Source organism: Festucalex cinctus, chromosome 1, assembly GCF_051991245.1.
Source record: "Festucalex cinctus isolate MCC-2025b chromosome 1, RoL_Fcin_1.0, whole genome shotgun sequence".
NCBI lineage: Eukaryota > Metazoa > Chordata > Actinopteri > Syngnathiformes > Syngnathidae > Festucalex > Festucalex cinctus.
Window position 1 is genome coordinate 547,114 of NC_135411.1, and position 25,349 is coordinate 572,462.

The 25,349-nt window shown below is 41.5% G+C and overlaps 2 protein-coding genes across 2 annotated transcripts in view; both read left to right on the plus strand.

Annotated features, from left to right (window-relative positions):
- LOC144006191 (uncharacterized) overlaps positions 1–25,349 on the plus strand; it is a 32,986-nt gene that overhangs the window by 4,963 nt on the left and 2,674 nt on the right. The window contains exon 2 of the mRNA XM_077504915.1: positions 22,597–22,806. Within this exon, the coding sequence (XP_077361041.1) occupies positions 22,597–22,806 (210 nt within the window). The remainder of the gene's footprint in view (positions 1–22,596; positions 22,807–25,349) is intronic.
- LOC144012092 (uncharacterized) lies at positions 13,278–14,775 on the plus strand. The gene has a single exon (XM_077511710.1). It carries the CDS (start codon positions 13,326–13,328, stop codon positions 14,706–14,708), a length of 1,383 nt encoding a protein of 460 aa, XP_077367836.1. The 5' UTR covers positions 13,278–13,325; the 3' UTR covers positions 14,709–14,775.

The following is a 25,349-nucleotide window of genomic DNA, read 5'->3' on the forward strand; positions in this document are numbered from 1 at the left end:
TGTCACGACAACACCAATATTATTACCAGGAATGTATGGCTTTACTTTTTGTAGTTTATTATTTAATTCTATGTTTCATATTTTCATTACAATGTTTGCCCTTACACGTCCGTGCAAGCCGTTGAAGCGACAGGGCGGCCATCTTGCTCCTACCATCTCGTCAGTGGGTGGACGGTATGTCCACTTTGAGGACCCCTTTTTTTTAATCACTCAGTTCCATGGACAGCATGATTTATGGTGATTTAAATTCGTTAAAAACAAGAGGACTTCGGACATTTTCCAACTTGCCTTAAGGGCGTATAAATGATATGTTACATGACGTTTACAGGAGGAAACTTGTTTAATTCATTGTTTATGAAAGAATCACAACTGTTCAACAAATAATATTGGGTCCTTACGTGCACACATATGACAGAAAAGATGGCGCTTTCAAGCAGCAATGCCAGTTAAGTGGGGATTTTGGGAGGTTGTTGTGCTGTTAGACTAGCTCAGGGGTGTCAAAACTCAGTTTTGTTGCAGTCCTCGGGGTTTATCTCAGAGGGCTGTTATGACGGGGAAACCAAATGTTTATTCGTCTCACCGAACAAGATGGATTACTCGTTTTGAAATGAGAAGTCAAGGGTAAAAGTTTGGAATCAGAATCTTGCCAATACCTCGTAACTTCGGTTTGAATCTCCGAAAACATTTTTGAATGACTGAAAAAATGTTTCGAATCTCCAAAAATATTTTTGAATGACTAAAAAATCACAGAAAAAGCTGTAAAAAAAAAAAAAAAAAAATGCTTAGAAAAGACAGACATTTTTTTAAAGTATGATTTTACAGTGTTTCACCCACAAATTTTCAGAGGTTCAAAATGGTCACCAGCCAAGTTTCAAAAATGGCATTTTGGCATTGTTCTCCCGAGGCATTTATTTGTTTCCCGTTTTTGAAACCTGTAAACTCTGAACGTTCTCAAAACGTTGAAAAAATATTTCCAAACCTGAAAAGTGGGTTTGAATCTCCAAAAAGTATATAAAATCATTCAAAATGACAACCTTTTTTTTTTTTTTACAGTTTCACCCACAAACTTTCAGAGATTCAAAACGGTCACCAGCCAAGTTTCAAAAATGGCATTTTGGCATTGTTTTCCCGAGGCATTGGTTGAAAGACTGAACATGTTTTCAATGTTGTTTTGAAACTGCAATTGACCTTTCGCATTAGCTCCGCCCCCCTTAGTTACTGTTGCTAGTCCGTCAAGCTTGGTGCCTCCGACAGCACAAGCCGTGACGGGAAGACTTACACCGGCGTGTATTAGTGATTTCTTTTGGAGCAATAGCAGTGCAATATCCTCCAGATCGAGGCAAAAAGGTTTACAATATGCAGTGGAGGGTTATAGTCATAATATGAAATTAGCCAGCGAAGGGGAAACATACGCTAAATCTGAGAAAACCCCATGACCTATACTTCAGATGCAACCAGCACAGCATTATGGACCAGTCGTGCTCTTGTACTGCCGGGTAAGTTTTCTTACTTATATTAGTCTAGTATTGTTAAAATATGAGGATTACTGTTAGGTCAGCAAGTTAGCTAAACCTCGGTGTTTATAGCTAGCTAAACATTAGTGTTTGTTTGTTTTTTTTGTCTTTGAAAGCATCAGATCAGTCATTGTTATTCTTTGTCCATCATAAAAAAAATATTTATGTCACCCTAGCCATGGATGTAGTTCAGGTTATATGGCTGGTTGGGATACTCCGGAGACGGGTGTCCGTTCACAAAATGCTGCATGAAAAATGAAAACAAGATAAGCTCGGGGCACTTATTAGGACGCTTAAGTTTGCCAAACTTGACGAAGCTTTGTGTTAACGTTAGCTCGCAACATTTAGACGAATGCAAAAGCTAACAGAAGACATTAAACTAACATTAACCACTGACTGAACAAGCTTAACTTGGATGGCAATGACATTCTAGTAATATATTTTATTCATTAATAGTAACTACTATAACTTTGATATCGTTTTGTTATTGCCCCGAAAGCAAACTACACTACAGCTAGCTAGTTAGCCCGATAGAGTTAGCATAGCACAGTCCGATTTACATACTCCGTAGGCACACCGCTTCATCATTTTGGAGGTCCGGTGCTTGTTAATGGTTGTCACTCTTCTTCCGTAAAGTTTTATGGTGGTTAGCAGTCTCGTAAGCCATCAAATAAAATCAATCAGACTATGGACGTCATCGAGAGCTGAGTAAAGCTTGACGGACTATGCTTACATAGCAACGGTTGCTAAATGTGTGATTGGTCAATGCTCGTTTGGGGGGGCGGAGTTTGCGAAAGGTCAATTACGGATACAACTCACCTGACTTTTGGCAGCGATATTCGGCCGAGCAAGAAAAGAAAAAGTGTAGTCAATAGTGCATAGAATTTGCCGGCACTCGACTAGAACTTTTCCTGGCTCAAATCTTAAAAAAAAAAAAAAAAAAAACAGAGACTCTTGGGTGGATTTACAGATTTACAGTCTGAGGTAAAACAGCAAGGATGTTTTTAAAAAAAAACTATGCTACTAATAATTCTGGGGTACATTATCACAATTCATTATAATGCACATTTATCCAGATTTCTCCTTACTTTGGAAGCATGTCTTATTTTGGTATATTTGAATTTGATAATAATGTCGATACACAGTTTCATTTGATAAATCTTATGATTATTCTAGCGAAGTTTTACATTCATAAGTCTAAATTTACACATAAGAAACAATCCTTTATTGATTTTTTTTTTTTGTATCCATGAGAAATTATTTTTTGTCATTGTCTGGTTGTCTGTATCCAAAAGCTGTAAAAACGTATAACTATTGCAAACTTATCATTTATTTATATGATTTTGTATCAAACTATTTTCTTTTCTTTCAGTTATACTATTGATTTTATTTGGTTTAGCTTTTGTATGTTTTAACTTTCCTGGCGTGTTCTATGTTCTAATTGTTTATAGTGTATACAATGATTGTATTATTTCCCCCCCAATAGTTCGTATAATGATTGAGTGAATAGAGATTTAAAAAAATAAAAACTAAACTGGGCTACTCGTATGTACAGGAAGTAAACATGTTTCTTCTTATTCGTCCGAGTGCAGTTTAAAGGTTTATTTATTTTTATTATCCAAATGAATCTAGAATTAAACGTATAATTTTATGAGCTTTTTTTAAAATTATTTTTTTAAGTAAAATTAAATATTAACATTTTCGTGACATGAGATTTGTCCAACTGTAATTGCCGTAGATTTCACGTGGTAGCAGAAGAGCTACTCCATTCCAGGCACGACGCATTTACGCTCGGCTTCACGATAAAAATAATTCAACACGAATTCGTACGGAACGAACTGACACATCGACACTTTGCCCCGTCACTACTTCATTGAAGTCAAACATAATTGCTACGTTTCGTGTCTGGTTCAATCGCATCTCTCGGCCCTCTTTATTTTGCCTTAGCTTAGCTTATTTTAGCTTAGCTTAGCTTAGCTTAGCTTGCTAGGCGCCAAAAAACGAGACGCGTTTGCTATCGACAAATTGGCTCAGCAGACGTCAATCGTGAGCGTAAAGTGTCGTGAATAGGTCGCTTGCACATCGTAATGCATCATGGGAGTTTTTCCTTCGGGCGCCATATTGGGTGTCCGCCGGTTCACAAGGTACACTCGCGAGTTACACGGTAGAGCTTATCAACCTGATGTATTTTTCGCAGTATTTTCACGATTTACCGGAAGATCAAAAACAACGATACAGGCAGAAGGTGTCTCTGTGTGGCGGGATTGATCCTAATTACGTCCTGACCAAGGGTGATTTTTTTTTTTGACGGAGAAAGCTTGCTGGCCAAATGTGACTTCTCTGGACATTTTTCACTACCTCGTGTTGACCACATGCTCCATAACACGCCAACAAATCCCTGGAGGCTTACAATTATTTTGTAAGCGGGTGGATACAGAGTGTAAACTTTAACATCGCATCAGAAGAAACTGTTGCTGTTGCACGTAAGTAAACCACATGGTGTTGGTAATTCTGCACACAAAAATGTTGATTTGTTCTCAGGCTTCCTGTTATCATTGTGTTTATATGCATAGCTGGGTTTACCTGATGTGGTTTTTCTAATCATTTTATCACAGGCAAATATGGCAGAGCGTATAAGAATAAAAAGTAACTATGCACAGCCTCCCCGTGGCTTAATTAAATTTAATGCTACCCTTTCACTAGTTACATGTTACTTAATCAACTTACTCTAAATGGTTAAGGTTAACCACTCTCAGAGGACGTATTTTTAGGTTCAGTTTCCAGTACAATAAAACGTGTTCATGGTAACTACTGAGCATACTGACAGCTTTTCTTATGATCTCACGGTTAAGGAGGCTGTCACAACACCCAATTTCTGTCTGGTGCCGGATGGCAACAATTCCCATCACTTGTCACGACAACACCAATATTATTACCAGGTATGTATGGCTTTACTTTTTGTAGTTTCTTATTTAATTCTATGTTTCATATTTTCATTACAATGTTTGTAATATTTTCAGATTCAGGCACAGATGAGTTTAACTGGACGGACTTCTGCGACTTTGTGGTGTGGACAAAGTGTGATTGAGCAAGTCCACCCAGATCGCTCATTTTGGCCAGCTGGAAAAGCCAGAGTTTTTTTTTCCCCAAAGTCCCCTCCTTACCTGAACTGCTCGGGAGAGCATTTACTAGATCAGCAGTGGACTTCCAGTGTTCCTGCTCAGCCGCTGTCACCTACCACTTGCTCATGTACTTCAAAGATGCGGAGTAAAGTAGTTTTTTGTGCTGCAGCAGATTGTAAAATCAAATGATATCACTTGAAGTGTGCCAATCTAGACTGCCAAAAGGACAGTGGTTTTGTGACAAGTGTGAAACAAGGATTATTAGGAAAACTGAAACACAGTACTGGTACTTGTCTTACATTAAACAAATTTAAAAGAGAGCAACTTTTTCCTCTGTACATAGTATAATGAAAGTCATTGCGTACCCCATCAACATTACATCATACCGTCATCTCAGGATGGTAGGCACCTGTGCTAAAATAAACTACATTAACAGTTCAATTTTATCCCTGAAATTACTACATCTAATCATTATTCACTTCATTTTTTGTGCTTTTAGAAATAATGGAGATTTATGCCATTACTTTAAGAGGGACCATATTGCACATTGAGTCAAATCCTGTCATTTGTATTATGTATAGCTTTGTAAACAAACCCAACAATAGAATTTGTATAATCACTGCCTTTATTAGCTCCAAACAAACAGTCGCATGTTGTCCTCCTCCAATGCTTTGATGCTCGGCTTCGTTTCCATCATGTCATTGGCAATCAAGTCGGTGTGGCATGAGATCCCTAAAGAAATAATAATAATAATAAAAAAAAAAAGATCACAAAAAAATACGGTACCAGTAAAAGGTTTAATATAGTACAGTAGTATAGTTTTTTTTGTCAGTGTAAAAGAAATGTACACATTTTGTTGCATTTTTTAATGTATGAACATTGCTACAGGCAAATACTTATTTCTATAAACACTTCCAAATGTCTCTAAAATATAAGGTGCGTGTACACACACAAACATAAACACATACATTCACTCATGCATACAATATATCATGTAATGAATTCTGAGTGGCATACCAGAGTCAATGATGTCAGCAGTACTTGAGGGTACAGGTTACTGGAGCCATCTGGCTGCATAACCGCAACAAACTCTCTGCCACTTCGAGTCGTCTTTTCTTTGCTTGTCTCTCCTGTGCACGTTCATATCTTGGCACCGACTGGGCTGAGACATAGATGTTGTAACTTGGGACCCAACTTTAATGTTGGAGCCCAGTCGGGATGATTGGACAGAAAAACGGGCGCAGGGCGACCTGTTAAAATAAACAAATATATAAACAAATAAAATATGGAAAGACTGGTTATTTTGCCGCAGTAGGGTGGCCGTGAATAAGTTCTTTAGCATGATGTGTAGGCTACCGGGGGTCTGTTTACTTGCATCACCCCCGGGGGTCTGTTTTCTTGCATCAGCCCCTTCTGCCTTTTTTTTTTCCAAGTTTACATTTTGCCACCAAAAAACATGTTATCGGCATTAAGAGCCCAAGACTAATCAATCCAATTTCAGCAGTAAACACTTTGCACTGGCACTACTTGGGTGAAAATGTTCGATGTTAGCTTTCGGCGAACGTCCGCTAGCCAGCTTGTACTACCGAACTTGCTTGCTCATGAATCCAAAACATAAGCAACTTGCCCATATATGGGCGGTCGAAACGTTATTAATCCTCATGCATTAAATAAAGGTAAACAAGCTTACCGCTCACAAAGTGATGGCTGCACACACGAGCCCAAAGTAACGACTTCCCTCCGGAGTCCGCACTCCTCTGTCTCCAGGCCCTGGTTCCTAGTTATTTTCGGAATTCGGAAGAAAGGCCGACCATTTTCCCCCTTGGCTTTGTTCGAACAGCCAACGATGCAGCAACAATGTACCATTTTAAACGCAGACAACAAACGTGATAGATACGTGTTAGACCGAATCACTACGTAAATGGAGGCCACCCAGCATGGCGACTACGACAAATCCGAGGCGGAAGTGACGACATGTGCAAGCGACCTATTTCACTGGGAATGCACTCTTGTGGGGTGATATTGAGCAATAACATTGATATGTACAATATTAAGTTAACGGTAATTTAAAATGAAGGAAAGGTTGAAATTGAGAAAAAAATAGGTGTGTATCATCGAGCAGACATGCCACTTTGAGGCAGAACTAATTTGGGGTCAATAGGTCATATGACCTAGAAGCTATAAAGCAGAAAATAAGTGGAAGTCTAAAATAAAATAAAAGGTGTGCATCATCTATCAGACATGGCACTATGATGCAGCATTGGTTTGGGGTCAATAGGTCACATGGCCTGGAAGCTATTGAGCAAAGAAGCTGAAATTTACAGATAATGAGAAAAAAAATTGTTAAAAATAGGCGGAGGTCTTTTTTTTTTTTTTTAAAGGCTGTATGCAAATGAATATGTACAATTTTCTCTTGTTTCCTACAATATTAGTTGCTTATGTCATGTTGATCAAAATGTATGGTGTGTTGACCCTAGTCTCACACCTTGACTCCGCAACATTTTTGCATTATTTTTTTTTGCATATTTATTTTTTTTTGCACAATGAAAAATGGTTGAACAAGTTACAATACGTCAACCATATTTCTATATATTCCCAGTAGACTTTTTTTTTTGTTTGTTTTTTTTTTGTTTTTTTGGGCAAATGTTAACTTTTAATAATCAAAAATCAATTCAACCAATGAGCAACCCGTTTTCTGAAATTTGTGTTTTCATCTCTAATATTCTAATATAAATTATGGTGAAAACAGTGCCTCTGGATTGGCAGACCGGGGTGGTGGTCCCCCTTTTTAAGAAGGGGGACCGGAGGGTGTGTTCCAACTATAGAGGGATCACACTCCTCAGCCTCCCTGGTAAGGTCTATTCAGGGGTGCTGGAGAGGAGGGTCCCTCGGGAAGTCGAATCTCGGATTCAGGAGGAGCGGTGCGGTTTTCGTCCTGGCCGTGGAACAGTGGACCAGCTCTACACCCTCAGCAGGATCCTCGAGGGTGCGTGGGAGTTCGCTCAACCAGTCCACATGTGTTTTGTGGATTTGGAGAAGGCGTTCGACCGTGTCCCTCGGGGAGTCCTGTGGGAGGTGCTTCGGGAGTACGGGGTACCGGGCCCTCTGATACGGGTGGTTCGGTCCCTGTTTAGTCCGCATTGCAGGCAGTAAGTCGGATTCGTTTCCGGTGAGGGTTGGACTCCGCCAAGGTTGCCCTTTGTCACCGATTCTGTTCATAATTTTTATGGACAGAATTTCTAGGCGCAGCCGAGGCGTTGAGGGGATCCGGTTTGGTGGCCTCAGCATTGCATCTCTGCTCTTTGCAGATGATGTGGTGCTGTTGGCTTCTTCAGGCTGGGATCTCCAACTCTCACTGGAGTGGTTCGCAGCCGAGTGTGAAGCGGTTGGGATGAGGATCCGCACCTCCAAATCCGAGACCATGGTCCTCAATCGGAAAAGGGTGGCGTGTCCTCTCCGGGTCGGGGATGAGATCCTCCCCCAAGTGGAGGAGTTCAAGTATCTTGGGGTCTTGTTCACGAGTGAGGGCATGATGGAACGGGAGATCGACAGGTGGATCGGTGCAGCGTCTGCAGTAATGCGGACTCTGTATTGGTCCGTCGTGGTGACGAAAGAGCTGAGCCAAAAGGAGAAGCTCTCGATTTACCAGTCGACCTACGTTCCGATCCTCACTTATGGTCACGAGCTGTGGGTCGTGACCAGTGGCGTTCCTAAGCAACTTGGCACCCTAGGCAGGATTTCTGGTAGTGCCCCCCCTCCCAGCGCGTGCACAACTTATTAGACCAACCACAAACACGACCCCCACTCAAATTATTAGACCAACCACAAAATATTTACATTTAGAGCATTTCCCACAGTTATTTTATACTTAATGGTAGAACCGTACGTCACAGTGGTATTTTCGCTGTAGAGGAAGAAAATAACGTGGAAAAAATGCTGCTGAAAAGTCAACTTACTGTAGGTTTGGCAACACAAGATGGCCGCCGCCAGCTTCACTTTTCGCTACAGCATGAGCAGCCCAGTTATTTTATGACGTCCGTGCTGTATCAGCCTGCACATCCACCTGAGAATCTGACCGTGATCAGTTTTTTTTTTCCTTTTTTTTTTTTTTTTTTTTTTTTTTTTTTGAAGGTTTGAGCCAGGACAGCATACTAGCATTTTCATTTCATTTTCTTTACTAAAGAGCCAGACCTGTCGCCAGAAAGAAAGTGCAGGGGGGGCATTACCTTTTTTGGGGGAGCACACTTCATCAACCTAAATCTAATGTTGTTCAGGTTGAACAGTGGCATTGTGACAACTGCAAAAGCGGCGGAATGACTGTGACCCAGCCCCTTCTATCTGAGATTAGCAAGCAGTTGCCTTCATTTGCTTTTTGGATTTAGGGCTGTACGATATGGATAAAATTTCGGATCATTTTTGCCAGACATCTTTATTCTTTGATCTTTGACTCAGCATGAAACTTAGCATCATTTCAGTGTTTTATGGTGCCTTCTGTATTTTGTGTTATTTTATTTATAGTTATATTTACTTATTCACTTCCCTACATCTTATATATATATATATATATATATTTTTTTTTTGCTTTTATACTTACCTACTTATATTTACTATAATTAATTTTATTTTGTGTTATTTTCTTTCACTTGTGTCCACTACGAGACTGATTTCTATTCCATGCACTTTGTATGCAGCAATGGATGTTTTAAAGGGCTTTATAAAAAAAGATTGAGTTGAGATATGTCGATAATATACAGAAACGACATATGGGTTCAGTGAAAAATATCAATCCATAAGGATGTGTAAAGTGCTGATTATTATTATTATTATTATTATTATTATTATAACTTAGTGACAGTCATCAACCGTGACAAACTTGGCAATAAAAAAAAAAGAAAAGAGAATTCAACTTGCGTTGTACTGCAACTATGCTTTAGTGATAAATAATTTTATGCTCCAAAGTATTTGTTGTGTATGTGCGACTGTGTGGGTCTGTTAACCGCATACTGTGTATTGCTACAATTTGTCCGTGCTGTGTGGCTTGACTAATCAAAACAAAAGTTTGCCACTCACTTGTGAACGTTGTTTAGTGGACCAGTGAACGCAGGATTCCCAACCATGTCAACTGTGTCATCCTGGATCCAGGTTTGGCGTTTGCTCACTGCTCAGTCATTGGGTCAGCGCCGGCCGGCGAACGTGCACTACTATCTAACGCGGAAGTAGATTTGGCTAATGCGCGTCTCCGGAGCGCTCGTCACCCCCCCCCCAATCCCGATTACCATTGGCTAGCCGTAGATGTCAATCAAAGCCAAATTTGAAAGGATGTATGTGGTTGGCTGGCAAGCCATGCTTTACTTGAACAGAAGGCGCACGTTTACGTGACTGATAAAAGTAAAATAAATTAATAAATAAATTCTCCTTTCCCTGTCGTCCTTTTGCTCACGAGCGCCCCTAGCATCTGCCTAATCTGCCTAATGGCAGGAGCGCCACTGGTCGTGACCAAAAGAACGAAATCCCGGATACAAGCGGCCGAAATGAGTTTCCTCCGCAGGGTGTCCGGGCTCTCCCTTAGAGATAGGGTGAGAAGCTCGGTCATCCGGGAGGGACTCGGAGTCTGCTCCTCCGCATTGAGAGGAGCCAGCTGAGGTGGCTCGGGCATCTGGTTCGGAGGCCTCCTGGACGCCTCCCTGGGGAGGTCTTCCGGGCATATCCCACCGGCGGGAGGCCCCGGGGACGACCCAGGACACGCTGGAGAGACAATGTCTCTCGGCTGGCCTGGGAACGCCTTGGGATCCCGCCGGAGGAGCTGGTTGAAGTGGCTGGGGAGAGGGAGGTCTGGGTTGCCGCCCCCGCGACCCGACCTCGAATAAGCGGAGGAAGATGGATGGATGGATGAATTTATGGTGAATTCTAGGGCTGGGTATCGATTCAAATTTCCAGGATCGATTCGATTCGATTAATGATTCACAACGATTTTCGATTCATTTGAGGAATTCATGCAGCACCTATTTTAGACAGTCAAAAGTACCAGTGCTGCAAATAGTAGAAACTTCTTGCTGTAATTTAATGCATTAGTAAAAATATGAATATTTACATTAATTGAATCAATTGCAGTTACATTAATACTGTTTTATTTAACATCGCCTTCTAAAAACAATAAATAATTAAATCAATTACAACCACAGTACAGGCTATGTTAAAAAAAAAAAAAGTAACAAAAACAGACACTCATTCACATTGTTTTTTGTGCAAATGTTCCAATGGTGGTTGAGGGGATGGGGTGGGTGGGGAGATGATCGATACTGGCTTCCTCCGTGTAAGTGACACGGGCTCGGAAGCATTTGTTTGTGTGTGTTGAATGTGTTGTGTGTGTGTGTGTGTGTGTGTGTGTGTGTGTGTGTGTGTGTGTGTGTTGGGGGCGGGGTCGATATATCCATACATGGCTTTATGTATCGATATTGGGATATGAAAAGGCGTAACTATACGATATCGATATTAGAGGTGGGAATCTTGGGGCACCTCACGATTCGATTGCGATTACGATTCAGAGGCTACGATTCGATTATAAAGCGATTATTGATTTCCCCCCCAGGCAGCAGAAAAAAAACCAATGTATTTTGGTGCTTTTAATGTTTCGTACATTAGTTACAAAAATAGTACAAAAGTCCTCTCAGGCCTAAATAAACTACTATTTCACTATCAAGTTAACAGTTCAAAACAGTAAATAAAATACTCAAGTCCTCATTCTGTAACAACAGCTTTTAAGTATATTCAGTCTTCAACAGAATAAAACATAGCATTGAGCAAAAATATATTATTTTTATCCACTCAAAAGTGCACTGAGGTATAAATGAAAGACAATGTGAACTACTACTTCAATACAAAAGCCTAAAAAAAAAAAAAGTGCTTTCCTGCTTTTTAAGTTGTGTAAAGATGAACATGTAAACATTAAAGTTTCTCAGAGGTACAAAAAAAAAAACAAAAAAACAAAAAAAAACCTCAAGTGCTTTTCTGCTTTTTAACTTGAGTAAACATGAACGTGTAAACATTAATGGGATCGTTCGGCTTTTTTAACATGAATCTCAATTTGATCCTCACCTCCCGTGTGTGCGATCAGCACTGACTTCTTTCTGACAGCGTTCTGTGACACGCGTTCTGGTTCGGCGTTGGACGAGAGCCACCAAGCTGGCTGGGGTCTCGGAAATAAAGCGTTTTTCTTCTAAAAACTTTTTGTTTTCAAAAGCGTGATACATTTCCACCACAATACTCTTTTCTGAATAAAGTCAGACGCCATTACCGCCAGCCACTACTTTTCTGTTTGTTCGTTCGTATCACTGCGCGGCGCCCTGTAGAACGCTAACCGACGCACTGCAGCCAGCTAGCTGATACTTCCGCCTCAAGTTGTTTGCCTTTCGGAGCAGGTCTGATCCCACGAAGAGGTGGGTTGGTCAGCTCAGCCATGCTTGTTGTTGTTTTGAATCTCGAGGCGTGAGTTGTGGATGTGTAATCTCGGTCCGTCCCAAAAAGCGTCCCGAAGACCGCGCGCGCTACTGCGTTTCAGTTCCGCGTACTTTTCGCTCGGGTCACTTTAGTTTCGCTTCCCTTGGCATATTTATATAATCGGAATTTGGACGTTTGTGAATTGTTCTCGATTGTTCCACGGCCGAATCGTGAATAATCTAAGAATCGGAAATTTTGCACACCTCTAATCGATATATCAATATTTTGAACCCAGCCCAAGTTAATTCAATTGAAATAGAAAGGGCGTATGAAAACAAATTCCTTGTAGTAGTTATTGATGATAAATTATTTTGGAAGTCACACATAGAAAATGTTAAAAGGAAAATGTCAAACATCATAGGGGTACTCTATAAAACTAAGGATGTCCTGAACATGAACTCATTATATACATTATACAGTTCATTATTCTTACAATATCTGACCTATTGTGTGAAAATCTGGGCAAATGCAAATAAAACAAACACCAACTCTGTATTCAAATTGCAAAAGAGAGCTATAAGAATTATTAATTAATCAAAATATACTGAATCAACACATCCATTATTTATTAAATACAATGAAATTTTATGACTTGGTTGAGTTTAAATTAGCACCAAATTAGACACAGTCCTTATGATATAAGGGGTGCACATGTCTATAAAAACAAAAACAAAAAAACAAGAACAAATATTAAGCAAAGGTGTGTATCTGTTAGGTGTTAATTTGTGGAATCATTTGGGAATTGCCCTGAAAGGATGTGACTCACTTGTTGAGTTTAAAAAAAAATGTTTAAAAGTAAAAAAAAAAATACTTGTGTATAGATTTGTTATTCATTCACTCATGTGGCCCATGTGATAAACTTCAATATAAAATACATAACATCACAATAAATTAACTTTACCAAACCATGTGTATCTTGTGTCTCGCAGATGTCGGTGAAAAATATATTTTTCCTGAGCGGCAGGAGCCAGAGTTCCCTGGCGTGAAACAGGAGGAGGACTTGGAGCCTCTGCAAGTTAAAGAAGAGCAGCAGCAACAGCCTCCCAACATCAAAAAAGAGGAGCAGCTGCCACCATACATTGAAGAGGAGGAGCACTTCACAGAGTTGCCCGTGACTGGTGTCCATTTGAAGACTGAAGATGAACGTCAATATGAAGAGAACAAAGGGGCGGAGTCTCCAAGCAGACAACAAATGACAAATGATGACAGCCGGTTAGCTCTTATGTCAGATGGTGAAGACGCGTCACACGCTGCTCACACTGCTGACGATGAACAGTGTGACGATGATGTGACATGTCACACTGATGGCAAACGGTGGAAATCTTCTCAGTGTGGAAAAACCTTTGGTTCCAAGTCTCAATTGAGAAGACACGCGATGGGCCACCCTGGTCATAAACCCTTTGCTTGCACAGTTTGTGGTCGAAGTTTCTCTGTGAAGGGATCCTTAAAAATCCACACACGAACCCACACTGGAGAGAAGCCTTTTGCTTGCTCAGTTTGTGGTCGAAGTTTCTCTGTGAAGGGATCCTTAAAAATCCACACACGAACCCACACTGGAGAGAAGCCTTTTGCTTGCTCAGTTTGTGGTCAAAACTTTGCTCAGAGGGAACACTTAAAAACACACACAAGAACCCACACTGGAGAGAAGCCTTTTGCTTGCTCAGTTTGTGGTCGAATTTTCTCTCAGAAGGGATCCTTAAAAGTCCACACAAGAACCCACACTGGAGAGAAGCCTTTTGCTTGCTCAGTTTGTGGTAAGAAATTTCCTGAAAAGGAAAAATTAAAAATACACACAATAACCCACACTGGAGAGAAGCCCTTTGCTTGCTTGGTTTGTGGTCAAAATTTTTCTTCCAAGGGATACTTAAAAATACACACAAGAACCCACACTGGAGAGAAGCCCTTTGCCTGCTCAGTTTGTGGTCAGAAATTTCCTGAAAAGGAAAAATTAAAAACACACACAAGAACCCACACTGGAGAGAAGCCCTTTGCTTGCTTGGTTTGTGGTCAAAATTTTTCTTCCAAGGGATACTTAAAAATACACACAAGAACCCACACTGGAGAGAAGCCCTTTGCCTGCTCAGTTTGTGGTAAGAAATTTCGTGAAAAGCAAAAATTAAAAAGACACACAAGAACCCACACTGGAGAGAAGCCCTTTGCTTGCTCGGTTTGTGGTAAGAAATTTCCTGAAAAGGAAAAATTAAAAATACACACAAGAACCCACACTGGAGAGAAGCCCTTTGCTTGCTCAGTTTGTGGTCGAAGTTTCCCTAGGAAGGGAAATTTAACAACGCACACGCGAATCCACACGGGAGAGAAGCACTTTGCTTGCACAATTTGTGGTCGAAAATTTGCTCAGAGGGTACACTTAAAAAGACACACAAGAACCCACACTGGAGAGAAGCCCTTTGCTTGCTCAGTTTGTGGTCGAAAATTTACTGTTAATGAAACGTTAAAAAGACACACAAAGACCCACACTGATGAGAAACCATTTTCTTGCTCAGTTTGTGGTCAAAGATTCCCAACAAAGGGCAACGCTGAGAGGCACAAGTGTGCTGGTGAGAAAAGCGGTTGATGAATGAAGCTTGATATGATCTCATTTAGGAATTGACGTTTAAAATGGTGCAGAAATTTCTACCGCGAAATGAATGATTGATCTGTGTACTTGTATTGTGTGTTGTATGTGTCTTAGCCTATTTTGAAAATGAATTTGTTTTGAAAACGTAACATCAACCTGACAAGTGGCTGCAGATTCTAACTGACGGCTATAATCTGTCATCTGTACATGTAAATGTCCGTATCATATGTAGTTTGCCTTATATACATATTAAAAGGCTGTTGTTGAACACATTATTTTTGGTTAATTAATTATGCACAAATTAGCGTGTCAAAAAAATAACGCAACTGATCGCGAGTCAATGCAAAATTTGGCCCATTGAGGTACACAGAGTAGACTGCAGGGGGCACCACTACAGAGTAGCACGAGCACACCGACCTGTATATATGACTGGATAGCAGATAGCCCTTACACGTCCGTGCAAGCCGTTGAAGCGACAGGGCGGCCATCTTGCTCCTACCATCTCGTCAGTGGGTGGACGGTATGTCCACTTTGAGGACCCCTTTTTTTTAATCACTCAGTTCCATGGACAGCATGATTTATGGTGATTTAAATTCGTTAAAAACAAGAGGACTTCGGACATTTTCCAACTTGCCTTAAGGGCGTATAAATGATATGTTACATGACGTTTACAGGAGGAAACTTGTTTAATTCATTGTTTATGAAAGAATCACAACTGTTCAACAAATAATATTGGGTCCTTACGTGCACACATATGACAGAAAAGATGGCGCTTTCAAGCAGCAATGCCAGTTAAGTGGGGATTTTGGGAGGTTGTTGTGCTGTTAGACTAGCTCAGGGGTGTCAAAACTCAGTTTTGTTGCAGTCCTCGGGGTTTATCTCAGAGGGCTGTTATGACGGGGAAACCAAATGTTTATTCGTCTCACCGAACAAGATGGATTACTCGTTTTGAAATGAGAAGTCAAGGGTAAAAGTTTGGAATCAGAATCTTGCCAATACCTCGTAACTTCGGTTTGAATCTCCGAAAACATTTTTGAATGACTGAAAAAATGTTTCGAATCTCCAAAAATATTTTTGAATGACTAAAAAATCACAGAAAAAGCTGTAAAAAAAAAAAAAATGCTTAGAAAAGACAGACATTTTTTTAAAGTATGATTTTACAGTGTTTCACCCACAAATTTTCAGAGGTTCAAAATGGTCACCAGCCAAGTTTCAAAAATGGCGTTTTGGCATTGTTCTCCCGAGGCATTTATTTGTTTCCCGTTTTTGAAACCTGTAAACTCTGAACGTTCTCAAAACGTTGAAAAAATATTTCCAAACCTGAAAAGTGGGTTTGAATCTCCAAAAAGTATATAAAATCATTCAAAATGACAACCTTTTTTTTTTTTTTACAGTTTCACCCACAAACTTTCAGAGATTCAAAACGGTCACCAGCCAAGTTTCAAAAATGGCATTTTGGCATTGTTTTCCCGAGGCATTGGTTGAAAGACTGAAAATGTTTTCAATGTTGTTTTGAAACTGCAATTGACCTTTCGCATTAGCTCCGCCCCCCTTAGTTACTGTTGCTAGTCCGTCAAGCTTGGTGCCTCCGACAGCACAAGCCGTGACGGGAAGACTTACACCGGCGTGTATTAGTGATTTCTTTTGGAGCAATAGCAGTGCAATATCCTCCAGATCGAGGCAAAAAGGTTTACAATATGCAGTGGAGGGTTATAGTCATAATATGAAATTAGCCAGCGAAGGGGAAACATACGCTAAATCTGAGAAAACCCCATGACCTATACTTCAGATGCAACCAGCACAGCATTATGGACCAGTCGTGCTCTTGTACTGCCGGGTAAGTTTTCTTACTTATATTAGTCTAGTATTGTTAAAATATGAGGATTACTGTTAGGTCAGCAAGTTAGCTAAACCTCGGTGTTTATAGCTAGCTAAACATTAGTGTTTGTTTGTTTTTTTTGTCTTTGAAAGCATCAGATCAGTCATTGTTATTCTTTGTCCATCATAAAAAAAATATTTATGTCACCCTAGCCATGGATGTAGTTCAGGTTATATGGCTGGTTGGGATACTCCGGAGACGGGTGTCCGTTCACAAAATGCTGCATGAAAAATGAAAACAAGATAAGCTCGGGGCACTTATTAGGACGCTTAAGTTTGCCAAACTTGACGAAGCTTTGTGTTAACGTTAGCTCGCAACATTTAGACGAATGCAAAAGCTAACAGAAGACATTAAACTAACATTAACCACTGACTGAACAAGCTTAACTTGGATGGCAATGACATTCTAGTAATATATTTTATTCATTAATAGTAACTACTATAACTTTGATATCGTTTTGTTATTGCCCCGAAAGCAAACTACACTACAGCTAGCTAGTTAGCCCGATAGAGTTAGCATAGCACAGTCCGATTTACATACTCCGTAGGCACACCGCTTCATCATTTTGGAGGTCCGGAGCTTGTTAATGGTTGTCACTCTTCTTCTGTAAAGTTTTATGGTGGTTAGCAGTCTCGTAAGCCATCAAATAAAATCAATCAGACTATGGACGTCATCGAGAGCTGAGTAAAGCTTGACGGACTATGCTTACATAGCAACGGTTGCTAAATGTGTGATTTGTCAATGCTCGTTTGGGGGGGCGGAGTTTGCGAAAGGTCAATTACGGATACAACTCACCTGACTTTTGGCAGCGATATTCGGCCGAGCAAGAAAAGAAAAAGTGTAGTCAATAGTGCATAGAATTTGCCGGCACTCGACTAGAACTTTTCCTGGCTCAAATCTTAAAAAAATAAAAAAAAAACAGAGACTCTTGGGTGGATTTACAGATTTACAGTCTGAGGTAAAACAGCAAGGATGTTTTTAAAAAAAAACTATGCTACTAATAATTCTGGGGTACATTATCACAATTCATTATAATCCACATTTATCCAGATTTCTCCTTACTTTGGAAGCATGTCTTATTTTGGTATATTTGAATTTGATAATAATGTCGATACACAGTTTCATTTGATAAATCTTATGATTATTCTAGCGAAGTTTTACATTCATAAGTCTAAATTTACACATAAGAAACAATCCTTTATTGATTTTTTTTTTTTGTATCCATGAGAAATTATTTTTTGTCATTGTCTGGTTGTCTGTATCCAAAAGCTGTAAAAACGTATAACTATTGCAAACTTATCATTTATTTATATGATTTTGTATCAAACTATTTTCTTTTCTTTCAGTTATACTATTGATTTTATTTGGTTTAGCTTTTGTATGTTTTAACTTTCCTGGCGTGTACTATGTTCTAATTGTTTATAGTGTATACAATGATTGTATTATTTCCCCCCCAATAGTTCGTATAATGATTGAGTGAATAGAGATTTAAAAAAATAAAAACTAAACTGGGCTACTCGTATGTACAGGAAGTAAACATGTTTCTTCTTATTCGTCCGAGTGCAGTTTAAAGGTTTATTTATTTTTATTATCCAAATGAATCTAGAATTAAACGTATAATTTTATGAGCTTTTTTTAAAATTATTTTTTTAAGTAAAATTAAATATTAACATTTTCGTGACATGAGATTTGTCCAACTGTAATTGCCGTAGATTTCACGTGGTAGCAGAAGAGCTACTCCATTCCAGGCACGACGCGTTTACGCTCGGCTTCACGATAAAAATAATTCAACACGAATTCGTACGGAACGAACTGACACATCGACACTTTGCCCCGTCACTACTTCATTGAAGTCAAACATAATTGCTACGTTTCGTGTCTGGTTCAATCGTATCTCTCGGCCCTCTTTATTTTGCCTTAGCTTAGCTTATTTTAGCTTAGCTTAGCTTAGCTTAGCTTGCTAGGCGCCAAAAAACGAGACGCGTTTGCTATCGACAAATTGGCTCAGCAGACGTCAATCGTGAGCGTAAAGTGTCGTGAATAGGTCGCTTGCACATCGTAATGCATCATGGGAGTTTTTCCTTCGGGCGCCATATTGGGTGTCCGCCGGTTCACAAGGTACACTCGCGAGTTACACGGTAGAGCTTATCAACCTGATGTAATTTTCGCAGTATTTTCACGATTTACCGGAAGATCAAAAACAACGATACAGGCAGAAGGTGTCTCTGTGTGGTGGGATTGATCCTAATTACGTCCTGACCAAGGGTGATTTTTTTTTTGACGGAGAAAGCTTGCTGGCCAAATGTGACATCTCTGGACATCTTTCCCTACCTCGTGTTGACAACATGCTCCATAACACGCCAACAAATCCCTGGAGGCTTACAATTATTTTGTAAGCGGGTGGATACAGAGTGTAAACTTTAACATCGCATCAGAAGAAACTGTTGCTGTTGCACGTAAGTAAACCACATGGTGTTGGTAATTCTGCACACAAAAATGTTGATTTGTTCTCAGGCTTCCTGTTATCATTGTGTTTACATGCACAGCTGGGTTTACCTGATGTGGTTTTTCTAACAATTTTATAACAGACAAATATGGCAGAGCGTATAAGAATAAAAAGTAACTATGCACAGCCTCCCCGTGGCTTAATTAAATTTAATGCTACCCTTTCACTAGTTACATGTTACTTAATCAACTTATTCTAAATGGTTAAGGTTAACCACTCTTAGAGGACGTATTTTTAGTTTCAGTTTCCAGTACAATAAAACGTGTTCATGGTAACTACTGAGCGTACTGACAGCTTTTCTTATGATCTCACGGTTAAGGAGGCTGTCACAACACCCAATTTCTGTCTGGTGCCAGATGGCAACAATTCCCATCACTTGTCACGACAACACCAATAGTATTACCAGGTATGTATGGCTTTACTTTTTGTAGTTTCTTATTTAATTCTATGTTTCATATTTTCATTACAATGTTTGTAATATTTTCAGATTCAGGCACAGATGAGTTTAACTGGACGGACTTCTGCGACTTTGTGGTGTGGACAAAGTGTGATTGAGCGAGTCCACCCAGATCGCTCGTTTTGGCCAGTTGGAAAAGCCAGAGTTTTTTTTCCCCAAAATCCCCTCCTTACCTGAACTGCTCGGGAGAGCATTTACTAGATCAGCAGTGGACTTCCAGTGTTCCTGCTCAGCCGCTGTCACCTACCACTTGCTCATGTACTTCAAAGATGCGGAATAAAGTAGTTTTTTGTGCTGCAGCAGATTGTAAAATCAAATGATATCACTTGAAGTGTGCCAATCTAGACTGCCAAAAGGACAGTGGTTTTGTGACAAGTGTGAAACAAGGATTATTGGGAAAACTGTAACACAGTACTGGTACTTGTCTTACATTAAACAAATTTAAAAGAGAGCAACTTTTTCCTCTGTACATAGTATAATGAAAGTCATTGCGTACCCCATCAACATTACATCATACCGTCATCTCAGGATGGTAGGCACCTGTGCTAAAATAAACTACATTAATTAACAGTTCAATTTTTAACCCTGAAATTACTACATCTAATCATTATTCACTTCATTTTTTGTGCTTTTAGAAATAATAGAGATTTATGCCATTACTTTAAGAGGGACCATATTGCACATTGAGTCAAATCCTGTCATTTGTATTATGTATAGCTTTGTAAACAAACCCAACAATAGAATTTGTATAAACGCTGCCTTTATTAGCGCCAAACAAACAGTCGCATGTTGTCCTCCTCCAATGCTTTGATGCTCGGCTTCGTTTCCATCATGTCATTGGCAATCAAGTCGGTGTGGCATGAGATCCCTAAAGAAAAAAATAAAGAAAAAATCACAAAAAAATACGGTACCAGTAATAGGTTTAATATAGTAAAGTAGTATAGTTTTTTTGTCAGTGTAAAAGAAATGTACACATTTTGTTGCATTTTTTAATGTATGAACATTGCTACAGGCAAATACTTATTTCTATAAACACTTCCAAATGTCTCTAAAATATAAGGTGCGTGTACACACACAAACAAACACATACATTCACTCATGCATACAATATATCATGTAATGAATTCTGAGTGGCATACCAGAGTCAATGATGTCAGCAGTACTTGAGGGTACAGGTTACTGGAGCCATCTGGCTGCATAACTGCAACAAACTCTCTGCCACTTCGAGTCGTCTTTTCTTTGCTTGTCTCTCCTGTGCACGTTCATATCTTGGCACCGACTGGGCTGAGACATAGATGTTGTAACTTGGGACCCAACTTTAATGTTGGAGCCCAGTCGGGATGATTGGACAGAAAAACGGGCGCAGGGCGACCTGTTAAAATAAACAAATATATATAAACAAATAAAATATGGAAAGACTGGTTATTTTGCCGCAGTAGGGTGGCCGTGAATAAGTTCTTTAGCATGATGTGTAGGCTACCGGGGGTCTGTTTTCTTGCATCACCCCCTTCTGTCTCTTTTTTCCAAGTTTACATTTTGCCACCAAAAAACATGTTATCGGCATTAAGAGCCCAAGACTAATCAATCCAATTTCAGCAGTAAACACTTTGCACTGGCACTACTTGGGTGAAAATGTTCGATGTTAGCTTTCGGCTAACGTCCGCTAGCCAGCTTGTACTACCGAACTTGCTTGCTCATGAATCCAAAACATAGGCAACTTGCCCATATATGCGCGGTCGAAACGTTATTAATCCTCATGCATTAAATTAAATAAAGGTAAACAAGCTTACCGCTCACAAAGTGATCGCTGCACACACAAGCCCAAAGTAACGACTTCCCTCCGGAGTCCGCACTCCTCTGTCTCCAGGCCCTGGTTCCTAGTTATTTTCGGAATTCGGAAGAAAGGCCGACCATTTTCCCCCTTGGCTTTGTTCGAACAGCCAACGATGCAGCAACAATGTACCATTTTAAACGCAGACAACAAACGTGATAGATACGTGTTAGACCGAATCACTACGTAAATGGAGGCCACCCAGCATGGCGACTACGACAAATCCGAGGCGGAAGTGACGACACGTGCAAGCGACCTATATTGTGTGAAGATGTTCACAATGGCGAAAGTCAAGTACGAAGAGGAGCTTTGTGGAGCACAGGAGGACAACGAGCGACAACGTCAACTGCTGGACGCCGTTTACAAGCAGCCTCGATTTGTGTTGAACAGAGCAGGTTTGTCACTTGTTTCATCGACACTTTTCAACCATATGTACGTTTTTATTTCTGTAATGACTCTTCACCGGGGCACTTTGTTACGATACACTGTTTTTTTCTTCAGTCGGTTTGGTACATTTCTCAGTCGATAAGAATTGGATTTAGCAGAACTACAACTGAGGTAAAGCTAGCCGTCTTTTCTTTTTACGCGGTCAAGTCAGCCGCACTTCATTTTTTCTGTTCGCCCTTTTCTAGGATTTACGGTAGTGTGCTCGAAGAGACCTGCAGCAAAACTGGCGACATCTGCCGATGACTTGATGACAATGCTTGCTCTGAAGCCTCCAATTTCCACCAGCCAATCATAACGTAGCGGGGGCGTGTCCTGCCCCTGACTTCCGGCGCACGTCTACTTTGGTTTCCGGAGTCATCACTGCCGTGGCGGGCGGGTACATGGCGTTTAATCATTATTTCTGATTCGGTATTGAACTGAATGCAGCCTCCACACAGGACGCCCGTCACCATTTTGAAGGTCTACGACACCATTTGTTAAATGTCAGCATGTGTGTAAACTCGTTTCGGTGCGCGTTGATGCTTCTCGGCCTTAGTTAGCTTAGCTAATGTTCCCCCAGAGCTATTTCGGATCAACCGGGAAATATTTAACCTCACCATTCCCCATTTCATCTCGTCACTGGACAAGTGGTGAACGGGCGCACACCCTCGAGATGAATCGATTCTTAAAAAAATAAAATAAAATTCAATCGTGACAGTATTATCAACTCACCGTTGAAATTTGACTTGACCAAACCAATGTGTGTGTTCTTCTTGTGTCCTGCAGACGTCACTGAGAAATATCTTCGTCCTGACGAACAGAAGGTGAAATCTCCTCAAGTGAAAGAGGAGGAGGAAGAGCATCCTTATTTTAAAGAAGAAAAAAAGTCCCCTGGTGTCAAAAAGGAGGAGGTTGAGGATGACGTCACCAAGTCACCAATGACCTTAAAGTCATCAATGACCTTCGCCCCTTTAAAGAGTGAAGATGAAGTCAAGGGTGAGAGTGAGGAGGGCAGAGGGGCGGAGCCTCCAAACAGGATCTTAAATCCTCAAAACATGATTCCAGAAAGTGATGCAGACCACTGGGGATCATCAAAAGCAAAAAGTGATGACATAAGGTCCCTTTCTTCTCATGATGATGACAATGATGATAATCTGGATGGTAATGATGAACACGCTGATGATAGGTCGTGTCACACTGACGACAAATCTTGGGAATGTTCGCACTGTGGGAAAACATTGAGTTCAAAAAGAAGTTTGAAAATTCACTTGAGAACACACACTGGGGAAAAACCTTTTTCTTGCTCAGATTGTGGCAAAAGCTTCTCTTCGAAGTCACATTTAACAACACATACAAGAAGACACACTGGGGAAAAACCTTTTTCTTGTTTAGATTGTGGCAAAAGCTTCTCTTGGAAGTCAGATTTAACAACACATACAAGAGGACACACTGGGGAAAAACCTTTTTCTTGTTTAGATTGTGGCAAAAGCTTCTCTTTGAAGTCAAATTTAACAAAACATTCAAGAACACACACTGGGGAAAAACTTTTTGCTTGTACCCACTGTGGCAAAAGCTTCTCTCAGAAGTCACATTTAACATTACATTCAAGAACACACACTGGGGAAAAACCTTTTTCTTGCTCAGATTGTGGCCAAAGCTTCTCTTTGAAGTCACATTTAACAAGACATACAAGAAGCCACACTGGCGAGAAACCTTTTTCTTGCTCAGATTGTGGCAAAAGCTTCTCTCACAGGTCAGATTTAACAATACACACAAGAAAACACGCTGGTGAGAAACCTTTTTCTTGCGCAGATTGTGGCAAAAGCTTCTCTTCGAAGTCGAATTTAACAAAACATACAAGAATCCATAGTGGCGAGAAACCTTTCTCTTGCTCAGATTGTGGCAAAAGCTTCTCTCCATCCATCCATCCATCCATCTTCTTCCGCTTATCCGGGGTCGGGTCGCGGGGGCAGCAGCTTCAGGAGGGAAACCCAGACTTCCCTCTCCCCAGCCACTTCAACCAGCTCCTCCGGCGGGATCCCGAGGCGTTCCCAGGCCAGCCGAGAGACATAGTCTCTCCAGCGTGTCCTGGGTCGTCCCCGGGGCCTCCCGCCAGTGGGACATGCCCGGAACACCTCCCCAGGGAGGCGTCCAGGAGGCATCCGAACCAGATGCCCGAGCCACCTCAGCTGGCTCCTCTCAACGCGGAGGAGCAGCGGCTCGACTCTGAGTCCCTCCCGGATGACCGAGCTTCTCACCCTATCTCTAAGGGAGAGCCCGGACACCCTGCGGAGGAAGCTCATTTCGGCCGCTTGTATCCGGGATCTCGTTCTTTCGGTCACGACCCACAGCTCGTGACCATAGGTGAGGGTTGGAACGTAGATCGACCGGTAAATCGAGAGCTTTGCCTTTTGGCTCAGCTCTTTCTTCACCACGACGGACCGATACAGAGTCCGCATCACTGCAGACGCTGCACCGATCCGCCTGTCGATCTCCCGCTCCATCCCACCCTCACTCGTGAACAAGACCCCAAGATACTTGAACTCCTCCACTTGGGGCAGGATCTCATCCCCGACCTGAAGACGACACTCCACCCTTTTCCGACTGAGGACCATGGTCTCGGATTTGGAGGTGCTGATCCTCATCCCAGCCGCTTCACACTCGGCTGCGAACCGCTCCAGTGAGAGCTGAAGGCCCCGGCCTGATGAAGCCAACAGCACCACATCATCTGCAAAGAGCAGAGATGCAATGTTGAGGCCACCAAACCGGAACCCCTCCACGCCTCGGCTGCGCCTAGAAATTCTGTCCATAAAAGTTATGAACAGAATCGGTGACAAAGGGCAACCTTGGCGGAGTCCAACCCTCACCGGAAACGAATCCGACTTACTGCCGGCAATGCGGACCAAACTCTGGCAACGGTCGTACAGGGACCGAACAGCCCGTATCAAGGGGCCCGGCACCCCGTACTCCCGAAGCACCCCCCACAGAACTCCCCGAGGGACACGGTCGAACGCCTTCTCCAAATCCACAAAACACATGTGGACTGGTTGAGCGAACTCCCACGCACCCTCGAGGATCCTGCGGAGGGTGTAGAGCTGGTCCACTGTTCCACGGCCAGGACGAAAACCACACTGCTCCTCCTGAATCCGAGATTCGACCTCCCGACGGACCCTCCTCTCCAGCACCCCTGAATAGACCTTACCAGGGAGGCTGAGGAGTGTGATCCCTCTGTAGTTGGAACACACCCTCCGGTCCCCCTTCTTAAAAAGGGGGACCACCACCCCGGTCTGCCAATCCAGAGGCACTGTCCCCGATGTCCACGCGATGTTGTAGAGGCGTGTCAACCACGACAGCCCCACAACATCCAGAGTCTTTAGGAACTCCGGGCGGATCTCATCCGCCCCCGGGGCCCTGCCACCGAGGAGCTTTCCAACCACCTCAGTGACTTCGACCCCAGAGATAGGAGAGCCCACCCCAGAGTCCCCAGACTCTGCTTCCTCAAAAGGAGACGTGTTGGTGGAATTGAGGAGGTCTTCGAA